The sequence below is a fragment of the Pleurodeles waltl genome, chromosome 1_2, assembly GCF_031143425.1.
Source record: "Pleurodeles waltl isolate 20211129_DDA chromosome 1_2, aPleWal1.hap1.20221129, whole genome shotgun sequence".
In the NCBI taxonomy this organism is placed as follows: Eukaryota; Metazoa; Chordata; class Amphibia; order Caudata; family Salamandridae; genus Pleurodeles; species Pleurodeles waltl.
This window is the reverse complement of record NC_090437.1, coordinates 161,705,106-161,727,209: the sequence shown is the minus strand read 5'-3', so window position 1 is coordinate 161,727,209 and position 22,104 is coordinate 161,705,106. Positions and strand designations below refer to the sequence as shown.

General features: G+C 42.6%; 1 protein-coding gene across 1 annotated transcript in view; it reads left to right on the top strand.

The window, feature by feature from the left end:
- The first annotated feature begins 237 nt into the window (after positions 1 to 237).
- Positions 238 to 22,104, top strand: part of GC (GC vitamin D binding protein) — a 203,378-nt gene continuing 181,511 nt past the window's right edge. Inside the window, exon 1 of the mRNA XM_069236874.1 lies at positions 238 to 370. Coding sequence (XP_069092975.1) covers positions 313 to 370 — 58 coding nt within the window. The 5' untranslated portion in view covers positions 238 to 312. The remainder of the gene's footprint in view (positions 371 to 22,104) is intronic.

The following is a 22,104-nucleotide window of genomic DNA, read 5'->3' as shown; positions in this document are numbered from 1 at the left end:
GTGTATTTTGGGAAGCAAAGCACGCCTGACGTCAGTATTTGACAGGCAGTCCGTGCCCTTGTTAATCATTAGTTTGTGTCAGGATTGGGCTGCTCCTTCAGTTTACTCTCTTGCCTTTTCATATCCCGTCTGTTGTTTTAGCAGTCCCATGGGTCAAGGATGAGCACCCCCTGCTCCTGCCCCTCTAGCAATCATTTACAAAAAGCTCTGGAAACTGTGGTATAAATAAAAAAAAAGAAAGAAACGGCCAGGGATACCCCACAAAGCCCATCACAGAAGGGAATCACAGCTTTTCACAGGTTTTAGTGCACAATGAAAGGAGTGCTGGTGTTACTGCTTGTTATATCTGTCGGCCATGCAGACCCCAGAGGTAAGACTCCAAACATATAGACAAATGGGCGTCATGTGTCTTTAGGCTCGTGCATCATAGTATTGATGCATGTACAGAGCACCCCGGGTGGAAATCCCTGCTGATTGCAGTTGCATATTAGAGCTACATTGTAATGCCAATAACTGTCTGTTTAGTTTATGTCTAAAGGTGGCTATTGGTTTTCAGCTTGTTATGAGCAAGTAGAACTTCCATAATATTTCTTTCCAATGGACATATGCAGGGCAACGTTATTAAACTCATATGCCACAGGTGGACCAGGAGAACCCATTTGTAACTTGCCAACTGGATTTTATACGAGAGCTGCAACAAGAATTTTTTGAAAAGCATTAGCAAGTGATAGTTGTATCCATATTTAGAACAGATGTTGGGTTGTAATGGGCCCTCTACAGCGGTATAGAATGTGCGAATATTCTGTACCTGGGGCTAAAACTACATAGATTGTCACCATGAACGTTAGTTCACCAAAATGGCAGGGGTAGCGGATGTGACATCACACAACCTTTGACCTTCCATTTCACACAAGCATTCTTACACATATACGCAATTACATCTACACACATACTCTTTCTCACATAAACACACACTCATCCACACAATATACATTTAAAAGCACTTTTTGTATTACTGCCAGGGAAGGCGATATTCCAGCCTACACTCCATCTTTTAAATACATTAACAATGAATAATGAAACATTATTCACTATTAGTGAAATAAAACCTTTAGAGGAAAAACAGTGGAGCATCTGCTGCTACTGTGTTTCTGGCACTGATGTTGCTACCTCGAAAGCCAGGGGTCGCAAAAGCAGTGCCAGGGGCCACAAAGGGCAAGCCAATGGTCGCAACTGCGACCCCAGTTGATGCCTAAATGACGTCGATGATTGTCACTCATATGTTTTTATACAAATCCTCTGCCTTTTCGCGGTATGCTGACAAAAGCTTAAATCAGAGTTGCTGATTATTTAGAACAAAACTATTCATAATTAATTTAACAACTGCACAGTTAATGCCAATTATAATACTGATGCATTAATATAACAAAGTGCATATTGGGGCAGTTAGGCCTCCCTCTTTCCTAAACCACCAATTAGCCAGGACTTCATCAGTCTGTGCACAAAGGCATTCTGGAGCACGTAAAATGTACTCCTGCAGCACGTTTGTATGTACATCGACCCTGCAAGGGTTTGGGAATTGGCCCCACCCCTCCAGCACGAGGGCTCCATTCTTTCTGTTCGAACACATCGCACATAATTATTCTCTGCGTATTCCCATTGTACTCCCACCTTGTGATGTTTTGTTGCTAATTCAATAAGACGGGTGAGAACACGTAAAAGAGAACTACAAGAGTACTACTTTATATACCCCAAAACAACCCTTTGTGAATAGGCACACGTGCTTCTTTTTTCTACTGAGTTAATTTGTTTAGACAAATATTTGATTGCACTGTATTTTATTATTGTGGTTTCATGATTGTGGTTTTCGTCAACATATGTTCGTGTTTAATATTTAGTACAGTAAAACAAGGGAATGCAGAGTTGAGGGGAATGAGATGGTTGCCTTGACGAGTTGAAGTACTTGTTCTCCTTCAAACTTTGAAATGTGATCACCTGGCTGCACCAACCAATAAAGGTACTATTTCTGTTCAGCTCATTACTTAGATGTGAAAAAGATTGCAAGACAACAGAACAGAAAGTTATTATTTGAAATGGGTATACAGGGAAGAAGGTTTGCTCCGGCCTGTGTTGCATATGAATCAGGGTTGCAACAACCCAACAGGTACCAGACAGAGATTTGGGGCCGAACCACTGCATAACGCACTACCATAAACGATGGGACATAATGCAAAACAATGCAAAAATGATTTTTGCACAAAGGCAAAAACTGGAGAAAGCGGATTGTGTACGCATTGCAAAAAATGCGAGGCAAGTTTACTGCTTATAAATTATTTTTACCATTGTAATTGAGTTTTAACCCAAAAATATTATTGAATACTTTTTTTTATTCACAAATTAAGCAAGCAATTTTTTTTTTGTTTTACCAGTTTTCCCTTTTCCACTGTAAAACACGAATTAAGCTGGTTTACTTATGGCCTTATCTAGAGATTGGCAGATGGGGTACTCCTCCATAAACATGACGGATGTGCCTTTCACTGTATTATAAGTGCAGCAGAAACTATGGCTCTTCTAGGACTGCGAATGGTATATTCACGGCTTTTTGACAGAGTGACACGCCAGCTGAACTCTAAATCAGGCCCTTAGGGACGTAGCTACCAGCAATGCAGCCAGTGCAATGTACCGGGGTCCAGAGATGGGAGGGGCGACAATTACAACAGCCCCTTGAGCCCTGACATGACACTTAAATAAACAGACTGGAGTTACGAAATTGACCGAGCATTGAAGATGACGCTGTTTTTTTAACCTTGTCACATTTGGTATTCATTCAGAGACAGAGGTCAAATGGCATTCTAATTTTTTGACAAATTTCAGCTTATTCTTTTTCACACCGGGTGTTTGAAGAAATATAGTTTTTGAACTTTGGAAACACTTTACCTCATTTTTATATAATATGTGTTGCTCAATTTCCTTGCCAAATGTTCCCATAGCTCAGCTCATGCCTGGGATCTTGGAGCCAAGACAGACTCTTAACTTGGCTCTCCTTATTAGTTTGCTAACTAATATGCTGCTAATTATTTGTAATTCAGGCAGGAAAGTGGCATCCATTTTTTGCTCCTGTTTCACACCAAAGTTTAATGCTTTGTCTGGTGCATAAGGTTACAGAGAAGGTATCAGGAAGAAGCCACAACAAAACTTAGCTCATTTTAGTTTTGAGGGCTCAAGGGGATCATGAGCTGATTTGGCTAGAGCCTTCAGTGGCACGCCGACCGCTATACTTTACTTTGGGTATTCTATGAGCTTAGATGCTACTGCCAATGTGATACCTCTTTTGTATGTGAAGATATCTTAGCTTGAACTGCTTTTGACCATCTTGTACCGGTTCTGTGTGTGAGGGTAACTTACACTGCTGTCAAAGGCTGTCATTCTATATGTCTATTTACACACAGGCTTAGACTATTGCTGCAGATGTTGTCCACGTTCTGTGTATGCAAGGGAAGATAACATTGTTTCGGACAAGATTGGTATATTTTCCATGGGAGTGAGGGAAGCGTATACTCCTGCCAGATACTGCACTTGTTTAGTGTGTGGAAATCTTACTGTGAGTGCAAGTCAAGCTCACACTGATAAACCCTAATGCTTTTCCTTTCACTTATGCCAAATCTCAAATGCTGCTGGTTTGTTGTAGCCAAGGGAGGCGTTAAATGGTGCTGCCCAGTGCCACACTTTTTCCACGTCTCTGAAGGAACCTTCATTGGCACTGCAATACCACACTTGTTCCATGTCTTTGAAGGAAGGTTGCATTGGCTGGGCCTGCAGTACCACAGTTGTTCCATGGCTTTGAAGCAAGCTTGCACCGGCCCGAGTACCTCACTTGTTCTATGGCTTTGAATAAACCTTGCACTGGTCCTGCAGTGCCACACTTGTTCCATGTCTTTGAATGATGCTTGCTCTGACCCTGCAGTACCACACCTATTCCAAGTCTTTCAGGGACCATTGTGATGCTTTTTACCAGTGCTCTCTGTATTATAGTTGTTAACCAAGGACCCATGTGCTCCTGTTCCCTGCCCTCTATTTCTGTGTGTTTTAGGTAGGTTTGACCAAACCTCTTTTAACTGTTGCACCAGCCTCACGTGCTCTAAAAAATCATACATAATCATGCTTAGAGAAAATGGGCTTTTAGGTAAGCCCGCTTCAATTATTTTCTGAATCAGATTCTGGAAAGTATGGACTACGTGTGACACAGGAAAGCTGGCTCAAGTAACATCTGAGATGCGCTAATATACACATCCTGGAGGGGTGTCAGTGAAGGTAGATGGACTGGATTGGGCAGGATGAAAACCACAACAGGAGAGATGGTACTGTACCCGGTAAGGGACGAAGACCAACATCACAAAGGAGTAGCCATCATCCTGCGCTAGGGGACAGAGAAATGCCTAATTAAGTGGAAGCCAGTCAACAGAAGACTCATGACAGCCAGGTTTAAAGGCAGACACATCAAGACCACCATTACCCAGTGCAATGCTCCAACAAATGATGCAGAGGAAACAGTCAAAGACATATTCTACCAGCACATGCAAGATGCCCTTGAAGCCGTGCTGGACCATGATCTGAAGATTGTGATGCGAGGCTTGAATGCTAAAGCAAATCTTAACAAAGCCATGGGAAAGGAAGGCTGTGGAACATTGAATGACAATGGAGAAAGATTGTTGGAATTTTGCGCCACAATTGATCTGGTCATAGGAGGGAATCTCTTCCTCTACCCTGCTATTCACAAGCTAACTTGCCGCTCACCCAAATACGGAGACAGTAAATAGATTGACCACCTGATGAAAAGCAGAACCTGAAGACACTCACTGCAAGGTGTCAGAGTGAGGAGGGGAGCAGACATTTGTAGCAATCTCAATCTAGTGACAGCTCTTGTGAAGCGGAAGTTCAGAAAAAAGAGAACGCAAACCATCAGGATGACAGCACTTAGATGTGGCAAAACTACAGGACCCCAAGACCAAGAAGGCATTCATCTTACAAACAGAAAACAGGTTCCAACTCCTGGCAGATGAGGAAGATCAGTCTGACCCAACTGCAGACGTAGTCAATGGAAATGTGAATGGGTCTCTTCAGTATATGTGAAGAGGAGTGAAACAAGCCCAGAGAGCAAGACAAGGAAAGAATGGATAAGACAAGGCAACAGCAAACTAGGACAGCAGAAGAAAGAAACTCATTGAGGCCAAATTTGAGAGGCTGCAGGAGTAGTACAAGTAACAGTACATACAAGCATACAGAGAAGTCAATAGAATGACAGCAGGAGAGAAGCAAGTAACTTTGCAGGTCAAGTAGAGGAGGCAGCCAGTAGAGAAGAATGGGGAAAGATTGTTAAGATTACATAGATAGCTGTAAATCTTGTGCAACAAACAAAACCCCTATCATAGACAAGCAAGGCAGACTACTCATACTAGAGAAAGAGCAGGATGCACACTGGCCTGAGCACTACAAAGAAGTCTTCAGACTGATGGAGCGTTTGCTTGTCATATTTAGGTAATAGATCTTTTGTCCTTGAAGGGAAAGATGGATGGAGTTAGCTTTCAAAATCCTATCAACATCAATTTACAGTGTAACCAATTTGGTTACACACAGTAAGGGCCCTAATCAGAAATAAAGTTAAACATTTTATTACAAATTAGCAGTCAGGTTAATATAAACAAATCTCAAAAACATGCTTTAGAGATACATAATGGTGAAAGGAGAACCAAACCATCTGAAGAAGTTTAGGCAAATCAGCATAAGGCAAACCAAGAATGCAGTTACTGCAATACAGAATACCAGCAATAGAATTTGATGTTCTGAGAAAAGTCTTCAATCTTCTCTTTTATTCCTGGATATAACCTAAAGTAATCTATCTAAATGAATCTATAAAATATTGGGGAACAAATCTCAAAAAGGCAAAAAGCTATGGCAAAAGGAACAAATATATGCATAGGCATAGAAGAAAAAGAAAGAAACCCAGTCAATCGTCTTCTAGGGAGAGCGTTAAGTGTCAGCCTGAGTCACACTTAGCAAAGCATAGGGACAAATGGAAAGTCAGAGGTCTGTACCTCTCAAAGTCCAAAGGGATAGTGAATACAATCAATCTGAGAGAACCCTAGTTAATACCACACAGTTCAGTTAAATAACACCCCTCATCACGCGATCCGGAGCTCCACTGTTTTCTTCAGTCTCACATTGTAAGTTGAAACATCTAGTTTTCTTTCAGACCAGTCCTGAGAATGCTGCTATCCTTGGTCTTCTAGACATCGTTGGCAACATGTGTAAATAAGGGACAGTCATCTCACACTCTGTTTATCCATGTTCTTCCAGCAAGGTCTTTTTCCCAGACATTCTATTAGTAAAAGTTTAGTATATCTATTTCCAAGCTAAACATTCAGTGCCAATGCACCTGCAGATAAAGGATACATTAGCAGAAATGGAGAGCAGTCTCCCACGCTATAAGAACACAGATCTTGACAGGACAACCTTAAAATATCGTTCACTCATGCACATTTAATTTTGTGTTATTTATTGCACATATTAATTCCAAATACATGTAAATGAAAATGACACATTCTCAAATCAAACTCCATGTTACAGCTGGAATAAATGCAATACGTACTGACAATATAAAGGTCAAACTATTTTTAACTTCAAAATGCGTGGTCACACTTTTTCCCATAAATCTTGTGTCAGTTGTAGCTGTCCCTTTGTGTCTCCAATCTAGTGTCAAGGCAACTTGATTCCCTGCAGAGAAATGTTCAACTTCTTCCCATTCCAATCTATGTTGAACTTTAACTTTATCTGCCCTAGATTTCATTCCTCCTCTTCAGTCTTCAACCAAGTTCAGAAAATTCTTCTCAGCTCTTGCCAAAGCATGCCAGCTTGTTTTGCATAAAGCACAAACTGTATCTAATAATAATGTAGTTCTAAAGAGTCCTTCAACTATTTCTATGTTCTTTGCTTTGCAGTATTTGTTCAAGTGTTTAAGAATAGGATCTTCTGGAAAAGACTACATCATAATTCAAATAGTAGTACTGAAAATGTTCTTGTTCATAGAGAAGTCTCATCAACAAGCTAAATATAATACCCTAAGGAACATGGTGATACATTATTCCTTCTGCAGCTGATGCAGGTTATTGTATACACATGTAGCAATCCTTTGCATCCATACATCAATGTACTCATAACACAAATTATAATAAACATTTAATTAAAGGTCTCCTCTAGAAGTGTCTGTGTAAATCTTTCTCATTTAATAAATGCATTCTATCATCAGTAGGAAATAGAAATTTAGGGACACTTATAAATATATTATTCTCCATGTTAGAATGTATAGGTAAACTCAATATTACAAGCAAAGCAATTATTACTATAAAAGTTACGACTACCACTCCTGCAATTATGGATCTATGTGTACTAGTATTGTTATTAGGCTCCATGATATCTCTAAATTCAGACCGTTTACTAAAATGCAACAGCAAAGATGGTTCTCGCAAAATTCAAATGTTATTTGCAAAATCTTTGAGAGTCTTCCTTAACCCTAATCCGTGTTGTTCTGAAGGACAACCCTATGATTTCTCTGCAGAATCAAACCTTGGTACTCTTCTTTATTCTCCACAAATTTTGTTTAAATATCTCTAATAAATGCACAATTCAAATTCACTAATAACAACATCCAGGATAACCTGTCTTAGCCTGTCTTGTGGCAATGCAATTTCAAAGCTCAGTTCAGCCACAAAGTTCAGTTCAAGGAGGCACATCTGGATCTGAATTGTTATAACAAAGGATTCCAAATTATTTTTCCCAGTCATTGGCCACAAAATATGTCAATTTAGGTGAGGAGTACCTTCCATGGGATATTCTTGCTTTCTTTGATCTCCAGACTACTGGCCCTTCACCATCAGTGTCAATTAGGCCAGATTCCTCAGGCTCTTCTGGAATAGTGTGTGGTACTCATACTTCAGGCAATTTCTGTTCTCTTGGCCACTGTTCTCCAGGCACAACTTACTTTGCTATATCACTAGGTCCTTTGCAAGAATCTGAGTTTGACGCAGTCAACGCCTCTGAAAGTGTCTCTTCTGTACCGACTTCAACTGTTGACTCACTCAGACCCCACTTCAAATCAAACAGATGCTGTTCCAGACTCTTGCTCATCTCAAACAACATGACTAACCTGCTCTCTTCGTGCTCCTTCCCAAAAACCTGACTAATCTGTCTCACTGTGACCACCAGCACTTAGGGGCAGGTGCTGTTAGATCATCAAGGGGACACAGAACTGTCATCCCTAAACTCTCTTCTGTCTAATGTGAATTTAGTTCTACTAGTGCTATGAGTACATCAAAAGTTTTCCTTCTCCATTAAATTATTTGCTCCACCTTCTTGGGTCATGTTATATGGAGGTGGATAATTCAACAAAAGTTAATTCAGGGAATACTCTTCCAGGTCAATATCATAACCTCTATTCTCAATGTCAGTCAATGGAAAATACTTTATTCAGTTAGTTAAACCATAAAAGCACACACATACATATTAAAAAGATTCCTTAAAAACTCAATGTAAAATACATTTCATGTTACAATAAATTTCCTATAAAAAAACATACATTTTACTATTATACACATCAAAAAAGAAACAATCATTCCAATGCAGCTACGTGTCGCAAAGCAGGTACCTTCAGCTTAATTTAAACCCAAATACTTCTTATATACTCTGAGGACTTCTAACAAGGGATTAATTACATGGGAGCATACAAACTGACTTAAAATGCATTTTTACGTAGGGAGTGCTTCTTTTGCAGGTATAAATATCTACAAGATACCATTCCAATACAACCAAAAGATACAGTTACATTAAACAATTGACCTCAGCATACTGTATTGCTGAATACGAAATTTCCTAGCTATCGTGAAGGAAAGTTTCAATTCTATTAAGGACACGGAGGCGAGGATTATGCAGATCTTTCTTCACTTTTAATTAAACAGCAAGTTCAAAGTAAAACAAAACATGAACAAAAAAACTACAAGTTCCATGAGCCCGCCGCCATGGTAACGAGTATCCAATGAGGTGCGCTCCTTCACGTTGGTATAAGTATCCCGAAATGCGTCACACTTCCTCGACTTCACTGCGGAAGGAATCCTGGTAGAGTCAATTGGTCGTAGTCTCGGAACCTACCAAAAAAGGTATAATTAGATGCAAATCCGATAAAACATAGATACATACTGACTGCAATAAAGTCATGAACCTTAAAATACCACTAAATAGAATGTGATCACATCTGAATCAAGTACAACATGATGTAGTTTAGAACATGATCAAAAGGACAACAAATAAATGTAAAAACTCAAGTATACTACCTTGTTACGGAGGTAGATGTAATCGGGAGGGGACATACCAGCGTAGAGTATGTGGGTGGGATAATCCTCGCCTCCGTGTCCTTAATAGAATTGAAACTTTCCTTCACGATAGCTAGGAAATTTCGTATTCTATCACAGGACCGGAGGCGAGGATTATGCAAGTTTAAAGCTTACTCACCACAAGTGCGGCTGCTTCATGAATTGGTTTAAAGTAAAACTTTTTAAAAGTAGACTCTGAAGACCAATCAGCAGCATGCATGATGTCCTCCAATCTGCCCCCCACCTGTATGGCTTTGGAAGCCATAGCTCCCCGAGTAGAATGGGCGCCAAAAACTTGAACATCTATTCCTGCCTCAGAGAGAATCCATCGAATCCATCTGGCAATGGAAGGGGAAGAAACCGCCTTAAACGGTTTCCTTATAGAAATCAATAACTGCTCGACTCCTGGAGGTCTACAAGAACTGGTTACTTCCTCATAGACTTTGAGACATCGAACCACACATAGCTTCGGGGAATCAGGAAAAGCGGGATAGGATACCGACCTGGTATTAGACTTTGTCCTCCTTGCAATAGTAAACGTGACTCCCTCTGGAGTAAAGATACGAGCGGAAATATCCAATGCTCTGACATCGGACACTCGCTTACAGGAAATGAGGCAGAGAAGCACGGCCAATTTGGCTGACAATTCCTTTAGTGACAAATATTGGTTGTCCCGCCAAGAGGACAAGAGAGTAAGAACTAAGTTCACGTCCCAGAGTTCCGAATATCTGGGCTGCGGAGGTCTGGAGAGTCTAATACCCTTAAGAAGTTTACAAATCCAGGGATGCTCCCCGACCGGGAGATTGTTAAGGGGCGGGTGGCCCGCCGAGATGGCCGAACGAAAAGAATTGACAGTGCGATACGCTAAGCCAGAGTCCCCTAATTCTGCAAGGAAATTGATGATGTCGGTAATACTGGCCCCCATGGGATCGCAGTGTTTGCCCACACACCAGCGAGACCATCTGTTCCATGCAGATCTATATCGTTTGCATGTACCCGGGGCCCAGGCCTGTGCGATGAAGTCATTAGCCTCCTGCGAAAGTCGGTTGTCTTGCCAACGATGCCGGAAATTTTCCAAGCTATGAGGGAAAGATGACCTTGAAGGACCAGAGGGTGATAGGAACCCAACGGATCCAGGAGTATTGAGGGAAAATGCGGGAGGCGAAGAGGACACTCGCACGAGAGTTCCAACAGGGTCGGGAACCACGGCTGTGACCTCCACCAGGGGGTTATCAGAACCACCGTCGCCTCTTGGCGGCGAACCTGAGCCGCAACCCGCGGGATGAGGAGAAATGGGGGAAAAGCATAACCCTGAAGGGTATCCCAATGCTGGAGAAACGCATCTACTGCCGCCGCTCCCGGATCCGGTCGCCAGCTGAAGTATAGGGGAAGTTGAGCGTTCCAACGAGACGCAAAGAGATCCACTGAACAGGGACCCCAGCGATCCATGATCGGCTGAAAGACCGAGCGATGTAGTCGCCAATCGCTGGGATCCTGGAGAAACCGAGAATTCCAGTCTGCCCCCACATTCTGGACTCCCGGAAGATACTCTGCTGTGACTGAGATTTGGTGTTGAAGGCAAAAATGCCAAAGATTCATCGCCAGTTCCGCTAGGGCTCTTGATCTTGTTCCCCCTAAGCGATTTATGTAATGTACCGCCGATACGTTGTCCATCCGTAGTAGAACAACACATGAGATTTTGTCTCTCGTGAGAGATTTGATCGCAAAAGATCCCGCCAGGAGTTCCAGGCAGTTGATATGCATGGTTAGTTCCTGCGGGGTCCAGCGTCCCCCGAACGATATGTCTCCGCAACGAGCCCCCCATCCCTGGCGACTGGCGTCTGATTCGATCACCAGATCCGGGGCTGCACCAAAAATGGCTCTGCCATTCCATGCCTCCATGTGGTCCAGCCACCAAAACAACTCCGTCCTTGCTTCTGGAGACAGGGAGATCAATTCGGAGTACGTGACCCCTCGGCGAAGGTGAAACGCTTTCAAGCATTGCAGGGCTCTGTAGTGTAGGGGACCCGGAAAAATGGCCTGAATCGAGGAGGAAAGCAGGCCGATCACCATGGCTAATTGACGTAACGAAATGTGGTCTCGTCGAAGGACTTTCCTCAGTTCCTTCTTTATCTTGGAGATCTTCGGCGTCGGGAGACTGAGAGACGCCGATCGGGAATCCACTAGAAACCCTAGAAAGACTAACGATTGAGTCGGAGTAAGTTGCGACTTCTGTTGGTTGATCACGAAACCAAGGTCCTGGAAAAGCGCAATAGTTGTGTTCAGATTGAACATCAACTGAGACTTGGACTGGTCCATCAAAAGGAGGTCGTCCAGATAAATTATGAGGCGTATGCCTAGCAATCTCAGTTTTCCCACTATTGGTTTGAGAAGTTTTGTGAAGCACCAAGGTGCCGATGACAGGCCGAAGGGGAGTGTGGTGAATTCGAACATCTGGCCGTTCCATATGAATTGCAGGAATCTGCGATGGGGCGGAAAAATGGGGACTGTGAGGTATGCGTCTTTGAGATCCAGACGAACCATCCAGTCTCCGTGTAAGAGGAGGTCGCGGAGCATGTGAATACCCTCCATCTTGAAATGTCTGTAAACCACCCATTCGTTGAATGCCCGAAGGTTGATAACGGGGCGAAACCCCTTGTCCTTCTTCTCCACCAAAAAGATGTTGCTCACGAAACCTGTGGGGTGAAAGGAAGTGAAGGAAATGGCTCCCTTGTGGAGAAGGGCCTGAACCTCTAATTCTATGAGGTCTGAGTTTTCTGCCGAAAATACGATGGGCGGAGGCAGTCTCTCCTGAAGTGGGGTACCCCAGAACTCTATCTGAAAACCTGAGACAGTTTGGAGAACCCATGCGTCGGAGGTAATGCGCCTCCAATTGTCCTTGAAAAACCTCAATCTCCCTCCAAAATTTTTTGGGGAAAAAGGGATAAGCCTCACCAGAGGGACCTCCAGGGGCGTTAGATGCTCCTCGCGTGTTTCTGGACCCTCTGCCTCTTCCCCTGCCTCTGTTGGGGAAGAAAGTTCCTTGTCTGCCGTCCCTCCAACCGTTGTTCCTGAAGGAACTGGGGCCTCGCTGGAAAGGACGGCCGGAAGAGCGACCCCTGCCTCGCCCGGCCCCGCCAAAAACCTTGTTGGGGAAGATCTTTTTAATGGAAGATTGCGCTTTATCCAAAGCCGAAAACGTAGCCACAAACTTCCCCAATTCTTTGACAAAAGGGTCGCCAAATAAATTGCCTTGGGCAACAGCCCCTGCCTCCGAGTTAGATAGTTCCCCCAATTTGGGGTCGATTTTGATTAATAAAGACCTGCGTCTTTCTGCAGAGATGGCACAGTTCGCGTTGCCCAGGAGACAAACAGCTCTCTGAGCCCATCCTGCGACGATGTCCGTCTGAAGGGGAGTGTTTGCTTGCCTGGCACGCTCCGCCAATTGAACAATCTGTGTGAGGGGACCAAGGACATCAAGAAGTTTATCTTGACATGCTCGCCAGGAGCGGTCAATCCCTTTTTTGGGATCCCTGGTATACTTTGCAAAAAACGTACACATTTTAGGGTCAATATCAGGTGTACAAGCGACCTTATCCGATAAAGACGGGCGTGGGCACTCCGCCCGTAGCCGGGCCCGCACCTCCTTGTCCAGAGGTTGCCTAATTTTGCTGGCGACATACTCAGCCACCTTGTGGTCTGGGCGCCACTCCGAGGAACGTGGATGGTAGATACCCTCCGGTTCAAACATATCGGAGTCAGAATCAGCGCGATCCGAAGGATCTGGTAAGGTAGCCCCAGGGCGCCAAGGGCGACCTGAGTCGTCATCCAAAGATGATGAGTCCTCATCTGAACCTCCCATGAAGCATTTGGGGGATTCCAAATCAGGGTTCCATAGGTGGTGAAGCTTGTCACCCATTACCCCGGGCAAACAGCCCTCCCGGGAGGGTAAGCGCGTATGCGCGCGCGCACTCTTGGGATGGGAAAAAAACTCGCCCTCCTCCAGGTGCCCCGCGTCGCGCTTGCGCAGTTTCCTGGGAGCCGAAAGGGTAGAGGAATCACCCTCCGCTCCCGTCACACCAAACATGCCCGTACCTCTGGACACCTGTTCAGTAAGTTTAGCTACACTATCCCTAAGAGGGGCCAAAGCGTGGGAAATAGCCTGTGAAAACAAAGTGTCCACCCCGGGGGGGAGGGTACTGCGAGAGGAACCCTCACCTGGGGACATGTTGGGAAAAGGCTCATGTTCTTGAGAGGAGTGCATAATGAGGACTGGACAGAGTGTACACCCAACAAAAAATATGATATAAAGGGTAAAATCCCTACCCACTCTGTCACTGTAAGTGCAAGAAAAATAATATCTTCCCCAATGGGGTAAACCTTACCCAAATGGGTGTCACGGGTAGGGACAAAACTGTACCGAAGGTACACACGTGTAATTGAGGGCCAAAAACCCTTAATTGAGAAAAAAAGAAAACAAACGCGAGGCGCGAGCGCCGAGCGCTGAGAGCTACATGCTCTCCGAGAGAAAAACAGCGTGCGCGCGCCCTCTAGTGGGCCCGACGTGTATTTAAACACGCCGGAGGGAGAAAAACAAAAGAAACGCTCGAGCGGAACGTTCGTTCCGGCGAACGAAGACAGAAAATGCAATTTAGCAGAGACGCGCCAAAGCAAACAGAAAAACCCCCGAACCGGAGGCAGAAAGGCACTTATCTGGCTCACAGCAGTGAAGAAAGAGGAAGTGTGACGCATTTCGGGATACTTATACCAACGTGAAGGAGCGCACCTCATTGGATACTCGTTACCATGGCGGCGGGCTCATGGAACTTGTAGTTTTTTTGTTCATGTTTTGTTTTACTTTGAACTTGCTGTTTAATTAAAAGTGAAGAAAGATCTGCATAATCCTCGCCTCCGGTCCTGTGATAGAATTGCCTCTTAATTCTAAGAGCAACTGCTGAGAAACTAGCAACATAAAAACATATCAAATGACCGGAGAGCAGCTGTAAATAAATCATGACTGGTCTTGTTTGCTGAAAGTGCTTTCCCCCTTAACAGAGGCACTATATATTATTTTTGCAAAACATAATGATATGCATAGTATCTTGCAAGGAAAAATTATCACAGGAACAAGGACCTGTCTTGTCCATCTGTGCCAACCCTGCAGTGCCCCCAATATCTAATGTAAAAAAATGTCATGTAAATCTTATCAAATAAATTTGACGGTGAGGTACTGCAACCATGACTAGATAATGATAATAATGGACATGCTTTTAATATCATATGGGCCTCTACAGAAGGTTTACTAAGTTCTCTTGCCTGTCTTTCTGATTCCCTAGTTAATAGAAAGTGTATTTTCACCCAGGTCAGGTCTCTTTTTGTAATGCCCTTCGGGTTTTCAAGTAACTCAGGGTGTCCTAATTTAACCGTTACCTCCTTGATATACTTGAGCCACGGGATGTAAATCGCCCTATCCAAATTCATACAGTCACTTATAGCTGCCCGATTCAGATCTAAGTCTGTGTTAATCCAAATCCTCTACCATCTCAACAAAGAGGCAAGGGCTCATTGATCAGAAAAATACCCTAAATCCAATTTATCATGCACTGTATATGAGGATACTGAGCGTGGAACTGATAAGTTGCCTCAAAAATAGTTTTCAACAATTTGCAGACCAATAGTGTCCTCGTAGCCCCAAATCTCACTCCCAGTGCTTGCAGTGGTTATACCCTTCACATGATAGACCTTAATAAGCCCTTGAACAGGCTTCACACCCAGTCTTCTTGTGAAGTCAGAGATCATCACCACTACAGCTCATGACAACATATCCCTTTTCACCCTCCTTTGGGGGACCCACAAGCCCTGCTCATTAAAAAGAACTTCCAGATAAGGAAAAGTGGGCACCCTAGATATTTCAGTGCTTCTTCCGAAAAAATAATTGACATTTGTATTCCGGGCCCACAACCATGGTATGGGATTTAGCAAAGTTGGTACTTAAATCTAGTGAGCACATTAAGGCCTTAAAGGAATTGAGCCTCTGCTGCAATCACACTGCAGTTCTGGCAATCAGAACTGTGTCATCTGCATACAAAAGTGCAGGTATCAACTGATATCCTTGGTCCAGATATTTCTTCCTGTGTAAATGTCCTTTAAGGATCGAAACAGACTGGTGGTGGGAACTCAAACTGGTGGTATGGACCAAAATCCCCCTTATGTAGAAAAGTCTGAAACTAGTTGAGAGTGAGAACCCACTTGTTATTTTGTTCAATGGTATCCGAATTTGCTGAATTAAAACTTGCAGACTGTACTTAGTACTGAATCATGTATTTAATTATTCCAGATAAAGTCTGTGATGAATCGAACAACAGGATTCTTATTTGTGGTTTTCGATTTGTACAGTGCCATGTTGCGATCTAATCTGGCAAAGTTTTCCTTGGTCTTCCATAGACTTGAAGTGTTGTAGCCCCTAGTTGACAGACGTTGAACAATTTCAGAAGAAACTGTTTCATAGTCAGACATATTATTGCAATTAAGTCTAGCTCTCCTAAATTCACCAGCTGGGATATTGCAGATTATGCTGGCGGGATGACAACTGGAAGCATGTAGGATAGAATTTGCTGCAGTACTCTTTCTATGAAGACGGGTGTGTAATTTATCATTCTCATTGTAGAGTATGAAGTCTGAATATTCTACTGTGGTTCTCAAAATTTGGTACGTAATGTCAATGTCAATGTTCCATCTATTGGGTGTGAGTGAGTCAAGGAAGAGACGAAGTAAAGGTTCCTGGCCTTGCCAAATTAACAAAATGTCATCTATGTAATGCCCCCAAAAGATTAAATATTGGGAAAAGTGTTCAGAGTTCTCGTTCCATAACCATTCTCTTTCTATAGCTCCCATTAGAAGACATGCATATGGCGGCGCAAATTTGGCTCCCATCGCCGTCCCTTGAAGTTGGAGATAGAATTGACCTATGAAAAGGAAAAAATTATTTTCAAGACAGAATGATAACATTTCTATTAACATCTGATTGCGTTCAATATGTTGAGCCGATCTTGTAGAGAGACAGCTTCTTACTGCTTCAATTCCATCTTGATGTCTAATAGAGGTGTATAGACTGACCACATCTATCGTGGCAAGGATGTAGTCCGATTGCCAATCAATGTCATGTAATTTTTGTAATATGTCCTTAGTGTCTTTTATGAAGGAGGGTAAGTTCTGCATGAAGGGCTGTAGTTCAGAATCAATTAGAGTGCCAATATTATAGCAAATGGAGTTGATTCCTGAGATAATTGGTCTCCCTTTAGGGGGGTTACCTCCTCTATTTATTTTCAGTAGTACATATAGAGTAGGGATGGTCAGATTTTTTATGAAAAGAAAATTCCTTTCCTCAGAAGAAATAATTTGTTTCAAGAACAAGTGATCTAACACATTTTTCAATTTCTTTTAAGTCTCACGTGTAGGATTTGAGGAAAGTTTTTTATAAAGTACTGTCATTGAGTTGTCTATGTATTTCGTGTAGATAGTCATTTTTGTTGAGGATAACAATATTGCCTCCCTTGTCAGCTTCTTTGATGACAATCATATTATTATCTTTTAGTTGGTCAATAGCTCTTTTGTGTTTATTGTTGATGTTAGAGGGCAGATATTCTTGTTTCTTAATGTATCTCCGGTATTCTTGGTCAAGATCTTGGGTTACGGCTGTTAGAAAGAGGTCAATTGAATTGCCTGCAGGCAATACTCGAGTAAAGGCTGATTTAATGGGGAGCCCAAATGATTGGTGCAATGTGGTGTCAATGTTGAGTTCTTGGGCTTTTTCACCTATTGATAAGTCTTGTTCATCACTATTAGCGAGATTACTCAGTAAGCATATTGCTTCTAGGTCCTTAGCTGTCAATTCACTAGCAAGCTGTGTCATTTTGCCCTACAAACCATTGGGCTCTTGTCCAAACAAAAATTGACCTTTTCAAATGTACACATCACCTCAAACTTAAATCGTTCTTTTCTACCCTAACAGCTAACCTCTCTCATCTCAATCAACACAGCTTGCTAGTGACTGCAGGGTGCTTGATACCATGCACCCTGTGTTATAAGATCCTTCTGGTGTATTCTTGGTATCTAAAGTTTAGGGCTATGCACTCCCCCTCATCTTCTTTTCCTCTTTTCCCAGCCATCCCACTCTTCTTGTCATTAATAAATGAGAGGAAGCCTGCTGCCCATTATCACACCAATATTTGTTTTTGCACATTAGCTCAGGTGTTGATTCTGCTATGTGATTTTTCAATGGATGAACACCCACCAAAATGGCTAATAGTGGGGTTGATTCTGGCGGGAGCTACAGTCTAACAGTGCTACTGGTGGGCTTCCTCTCTTTTTCAGGGGAACTTCTCTGAACCACCTGATGTTCCCTTTGATTCTGCATGGCATCTGCTCTAAGATGCTGAGGAGGTAGGTGGGAGTACCCTTTGACCACTAGCCACTTTAAGGTTTGTATCGATATGCCAGTGTGTTCCCTAGAGGCAGTCCTAGCCCCTCTGCAATCACCCCGGCATTTATAGGCAAAGGGCCAAAGGGCCTTGTGTGTAAGGGAAGAGCTGTTAAACTAAGATGGACTTTATGTGCTCCTTGAGCACTTCAAGCATCAGGGGATGTCTGCCTGCAACTATTCCCAGCTACCATTAATTTAATCACTTCTGTTAAAGATTCTATGGCACCCAGTTTTACTTGCAAACCCTCAATAAGCTAGAAAAATATTTTACAACATTATCATGTACATCTTTAAAGAAAGGTTCCAAAACAGTTTTCTGCTGGATATCGAATAGATTGACACCTATAGAATTGGTGTTAAAAGGGGGAGCCGCAGAGTTGTTGATTGGGTTGTGATCCTTGTGCGAGTCCACTAACAACATGCTGGAAGTACCTCTAGTCTTTGGGGCCTTCTTTTTCTTGTTATGCCCGGTTGGGGATTGGTCAAATGCATTAGGACTAGGATTAACATCAGGTATGGTGGGCCTTACTGGCAGGGTACCCAGCCAAGCCCTCTGCTTCAGGGTATTGGGGCACCCCCTCCTTGTGCTCCGAATGCCCTTTCTAGCCCTGGCATCCAGATTCAGTTAAACTAATGTCCGCCTTAAACCCCAATTTTTCCTCTGTGTTTTGTATTTCTTTGGTTAACGCCCCTACCGCTGATGTTAGATATGATATGATGGAGGCATATTTGCATTGTACTTTGGAGATGTCTTAATCAATATCAGTGCTGCACATTGACTTTCACTCACCCATGTTCAGTGATTAAGGAGCAGGTGAAAGAGGAGTGGTCTGGCCCGGCCTCCTCCAGTCGCTGACGGGTACAGGACGTGACCGCGCACATCCCATGCTGTGGAAGTGCTGGAAGCGCTATAAGGATTGAAGGGTGTTGGTGCCTCCTCTCCCTCCACCTGTGAAAGCTCCTCCTGGCACGAAGATCAGTAGCAGACTGTCCTGGGAATTGAAGTCTCCACAAGGATGGTCCTGCGCTTTGGGAGCGCTGGGGGCTGTTGGTGCCTCCTCCACTTGTGCAAGTGCCTCCTGGTGCGAAGATCAGCAGCAGAGCATCCTGGGAATTGAAGTCCCCAAGAGGATGGTCCCAATGTCTTTTATCTCTTCTTTCTTTTTCTTATCTTTCTGTTGAGTTTTCCCCTCTTCTTCACTAGTCAAGGCAGGATATACTCTAGTCCCCTCAATTACGTCTGTCCTCAAGTCTTTTGTTGAATATCCCATCCAGCATCTGCAAACGTCCATAGTACTTTCCTAAACTTTCCCATATAGTCCTCTTTCTGTTTCTGATGGGCTCTGTGTTCTCAAGCATTAAGGCCCATATTTATACTTTCTTAGTGCCGCATTTGCGTACTTTTTTTACGCAAAAATGGCGCAAACATGCAAAATACAATTGAATTTTGTAGGTTTACGCCGTTTTGCGTCAAAAAACGGCGTAAATGTGGCGCTAAAAAGTATAAATATGGGCACAAGTGCTTCATATTGTGCAGGTCTAGTAGGTGGTTTCATGTCATATAACATTCTTCTCAAATATTCACTGATTCTCAAATTATTCCATGGCATGGAAATTCCTGTGCACCCCCTTTCTCAATGATCTTGTGTCATTGTTGAAGCCAAATACACGTATGAAGACCTTCATTTATCGCCATATAATGACCTGGCATAACTTCTGGAGGTACCTCTTCTCCCCGTAACAGGTATAGTCACATCTCCCTCCATCAGACTTTGTAATGCCTTAAAGGATTTAATTGTCCAATCAAATATGCACAATGACTTTCTGTTTACAACCAGGAAATTATTGTTAAACCACGATTCTCTGTTTGGCGTACATACCAATTCCAGCGTGTCTCTATGATGTAGTCCGCCACTAGCAGCGCAGCTTTACACCAACCGAACAATACCAGCGTGCCACTATGTGCTGTCCACCTCACTCCTTGCAGTGGCTCACTCTCCTTTAAAATTTTCTTCAAACACTCTCTCTCTTTCAAATAATTTGTGTGCAAAAACAAATGCAAGCAATGTGTCCAACATCTAACTTTGTATCCTCTTCTGAAGGGTTGAGGGTATTCAATGACTCAAGAAATGGTTCGGTGTGACACTTTCCGACCTACTCACACACTCACTTGAATGAAACCTCAACCAGCTGGATCTCACTCAGATGGATACAGTTCTTCACTGTGCACCAAGATTCCCTTTACTAACCTTACCTCACAATTACACAAATAGAACTGTCAATGACATCTCAGGAGTAGTACCACAACACAGCAGACAAGAACACAGTGTATTCTACACTTTTCTCACTATCCCGGGATCCTAAGTCACGACAGACCGCATAACCAGTTCAACTTCTTTGCAGTAAGCACCACATTCACACAACTACTTCAAATATCTGTGCAAAACACTTCACAATATCCCCAAAAGCACCACAAGGTAACCATCAAAATGTGCAATTCTATTAATACTCCCACTTTCGCTGAGTTGTAATGGCGCTGGAACTCAATTAATCCTCCAAACTAACCATGGGTCAGAAATCTGGGGTGGGTTTGGGCAGTTTCATAATGAGACACCCTAACAGCCTCACTTCTCTGAAGAAACCATCCTACATCTGCTACCAGATTTAATGCAGCATTTTGCCCACATTAGGCAGGTGACAGATCTTTTTTCCTCAAAGGGAATGATGTTGGGAGATGGCTCTCAAAACCCAATCAACATCAATTTACAGTGTAACTAATTTGCCCACACAATAAGCACCCAAATCGGAAATAAGTGTAAACATTTTATTACAAATTAGCAGTCAGGTTAATAAAAACAAATCTCAAAAACATGCGGTAAAGATACAGAACAACAACAGGATAACCAAACCTCCTTACGAAGTTTAGGCAAATCAGCATAAGACAAACCAAGAATTCAGTTACAGCAATACAGAATATCAGCAATAGATTTTGATTTTCAGAGAAAAGTCTTCAATCTCCTCTTCTATTCATGGACATAATCTAAAATCATCTATCTAAATTAATCTATAAAAATATTGGGGAAAAAAAAATCTAAAAATAATCAAAAAGCTATGGCAAGGGATAAAGGTATATGCATAGACATATGGGGAAAATAAATAGAAGGTGCCAGCATATCAGAAGCTCGGTCAAGAGCCTCCTAGAGAGAGAGTTAAGTGTAAGCCTAAGCCAGATTTAGCAAAGCATAGGGGACAAAGGGAAAGTCAGAGGGCTGTACCTCTCAAAGTCCAAAGGGACAGTGAATAAAATCAATCTGTAAAAAACATAATACCACACAATTCAGTTAGGTAACACCCCTCATCACGCCATCAGAAGCTCCATTGTATTCATCAGTCACATGTTGTATGTTGAAACATCTGTTTTCTCTGAGACCAGTCCTGAGAACACTGCTGTCCTTAGTCTTCTAGACATGTGTGAATATGGGACTTTTATCTCACACTCTGTTTCTCCATGTTCGTCTATTAAGGTATTTTACCCAGACTCTCCAGTAATAAAACAATAGGACATCTAGGGCCATATGAACAAACACATTTTCCCATTGACACAGAATAGGAAAAACCCTTTGCTACATCTGGCCCCTATTTCCAACCTAACATTTCATGAGAACACACCTACAGAGAAATGACACATTGGCAGAAAGGGAAAAAAGTCTCTCACATTGTAAGTAAGAACTTTAAAATATCATTCACTAATGCACATTTAATTTTGTGTTGTTTATGCAAATAATAATTGCAAATACATGTAAATGTCAAAAACACATTCTCAAATCAAACTTCATGTTACATGCAATACATCTTTGAATGCATGAACATCAATACAACTGAGAACTGCATTTTTAACATGAATATGTAAACATTAGTGTACACGTCTACAGAGATGTTTCTCGCTCCTAAGGCAAATACACTCTATTAATATGAAGACTGTTTTTCCCTAATTTATTTCAAATGATTACATTTCAGTTAGTTAGATTAAGGCACCCAGTGTACATTAATACCTAGTTCTACAGTGAATGCACTTCATTATTGAATTTGAGTGTACCACTTTACATTAATAATGTGGGAATACACATTATATTGTCATATTACGTATACATATAAATTGAAGTTGTGATGTCAGGGGGGGAGCCAACCTTTACGCTGCACCAG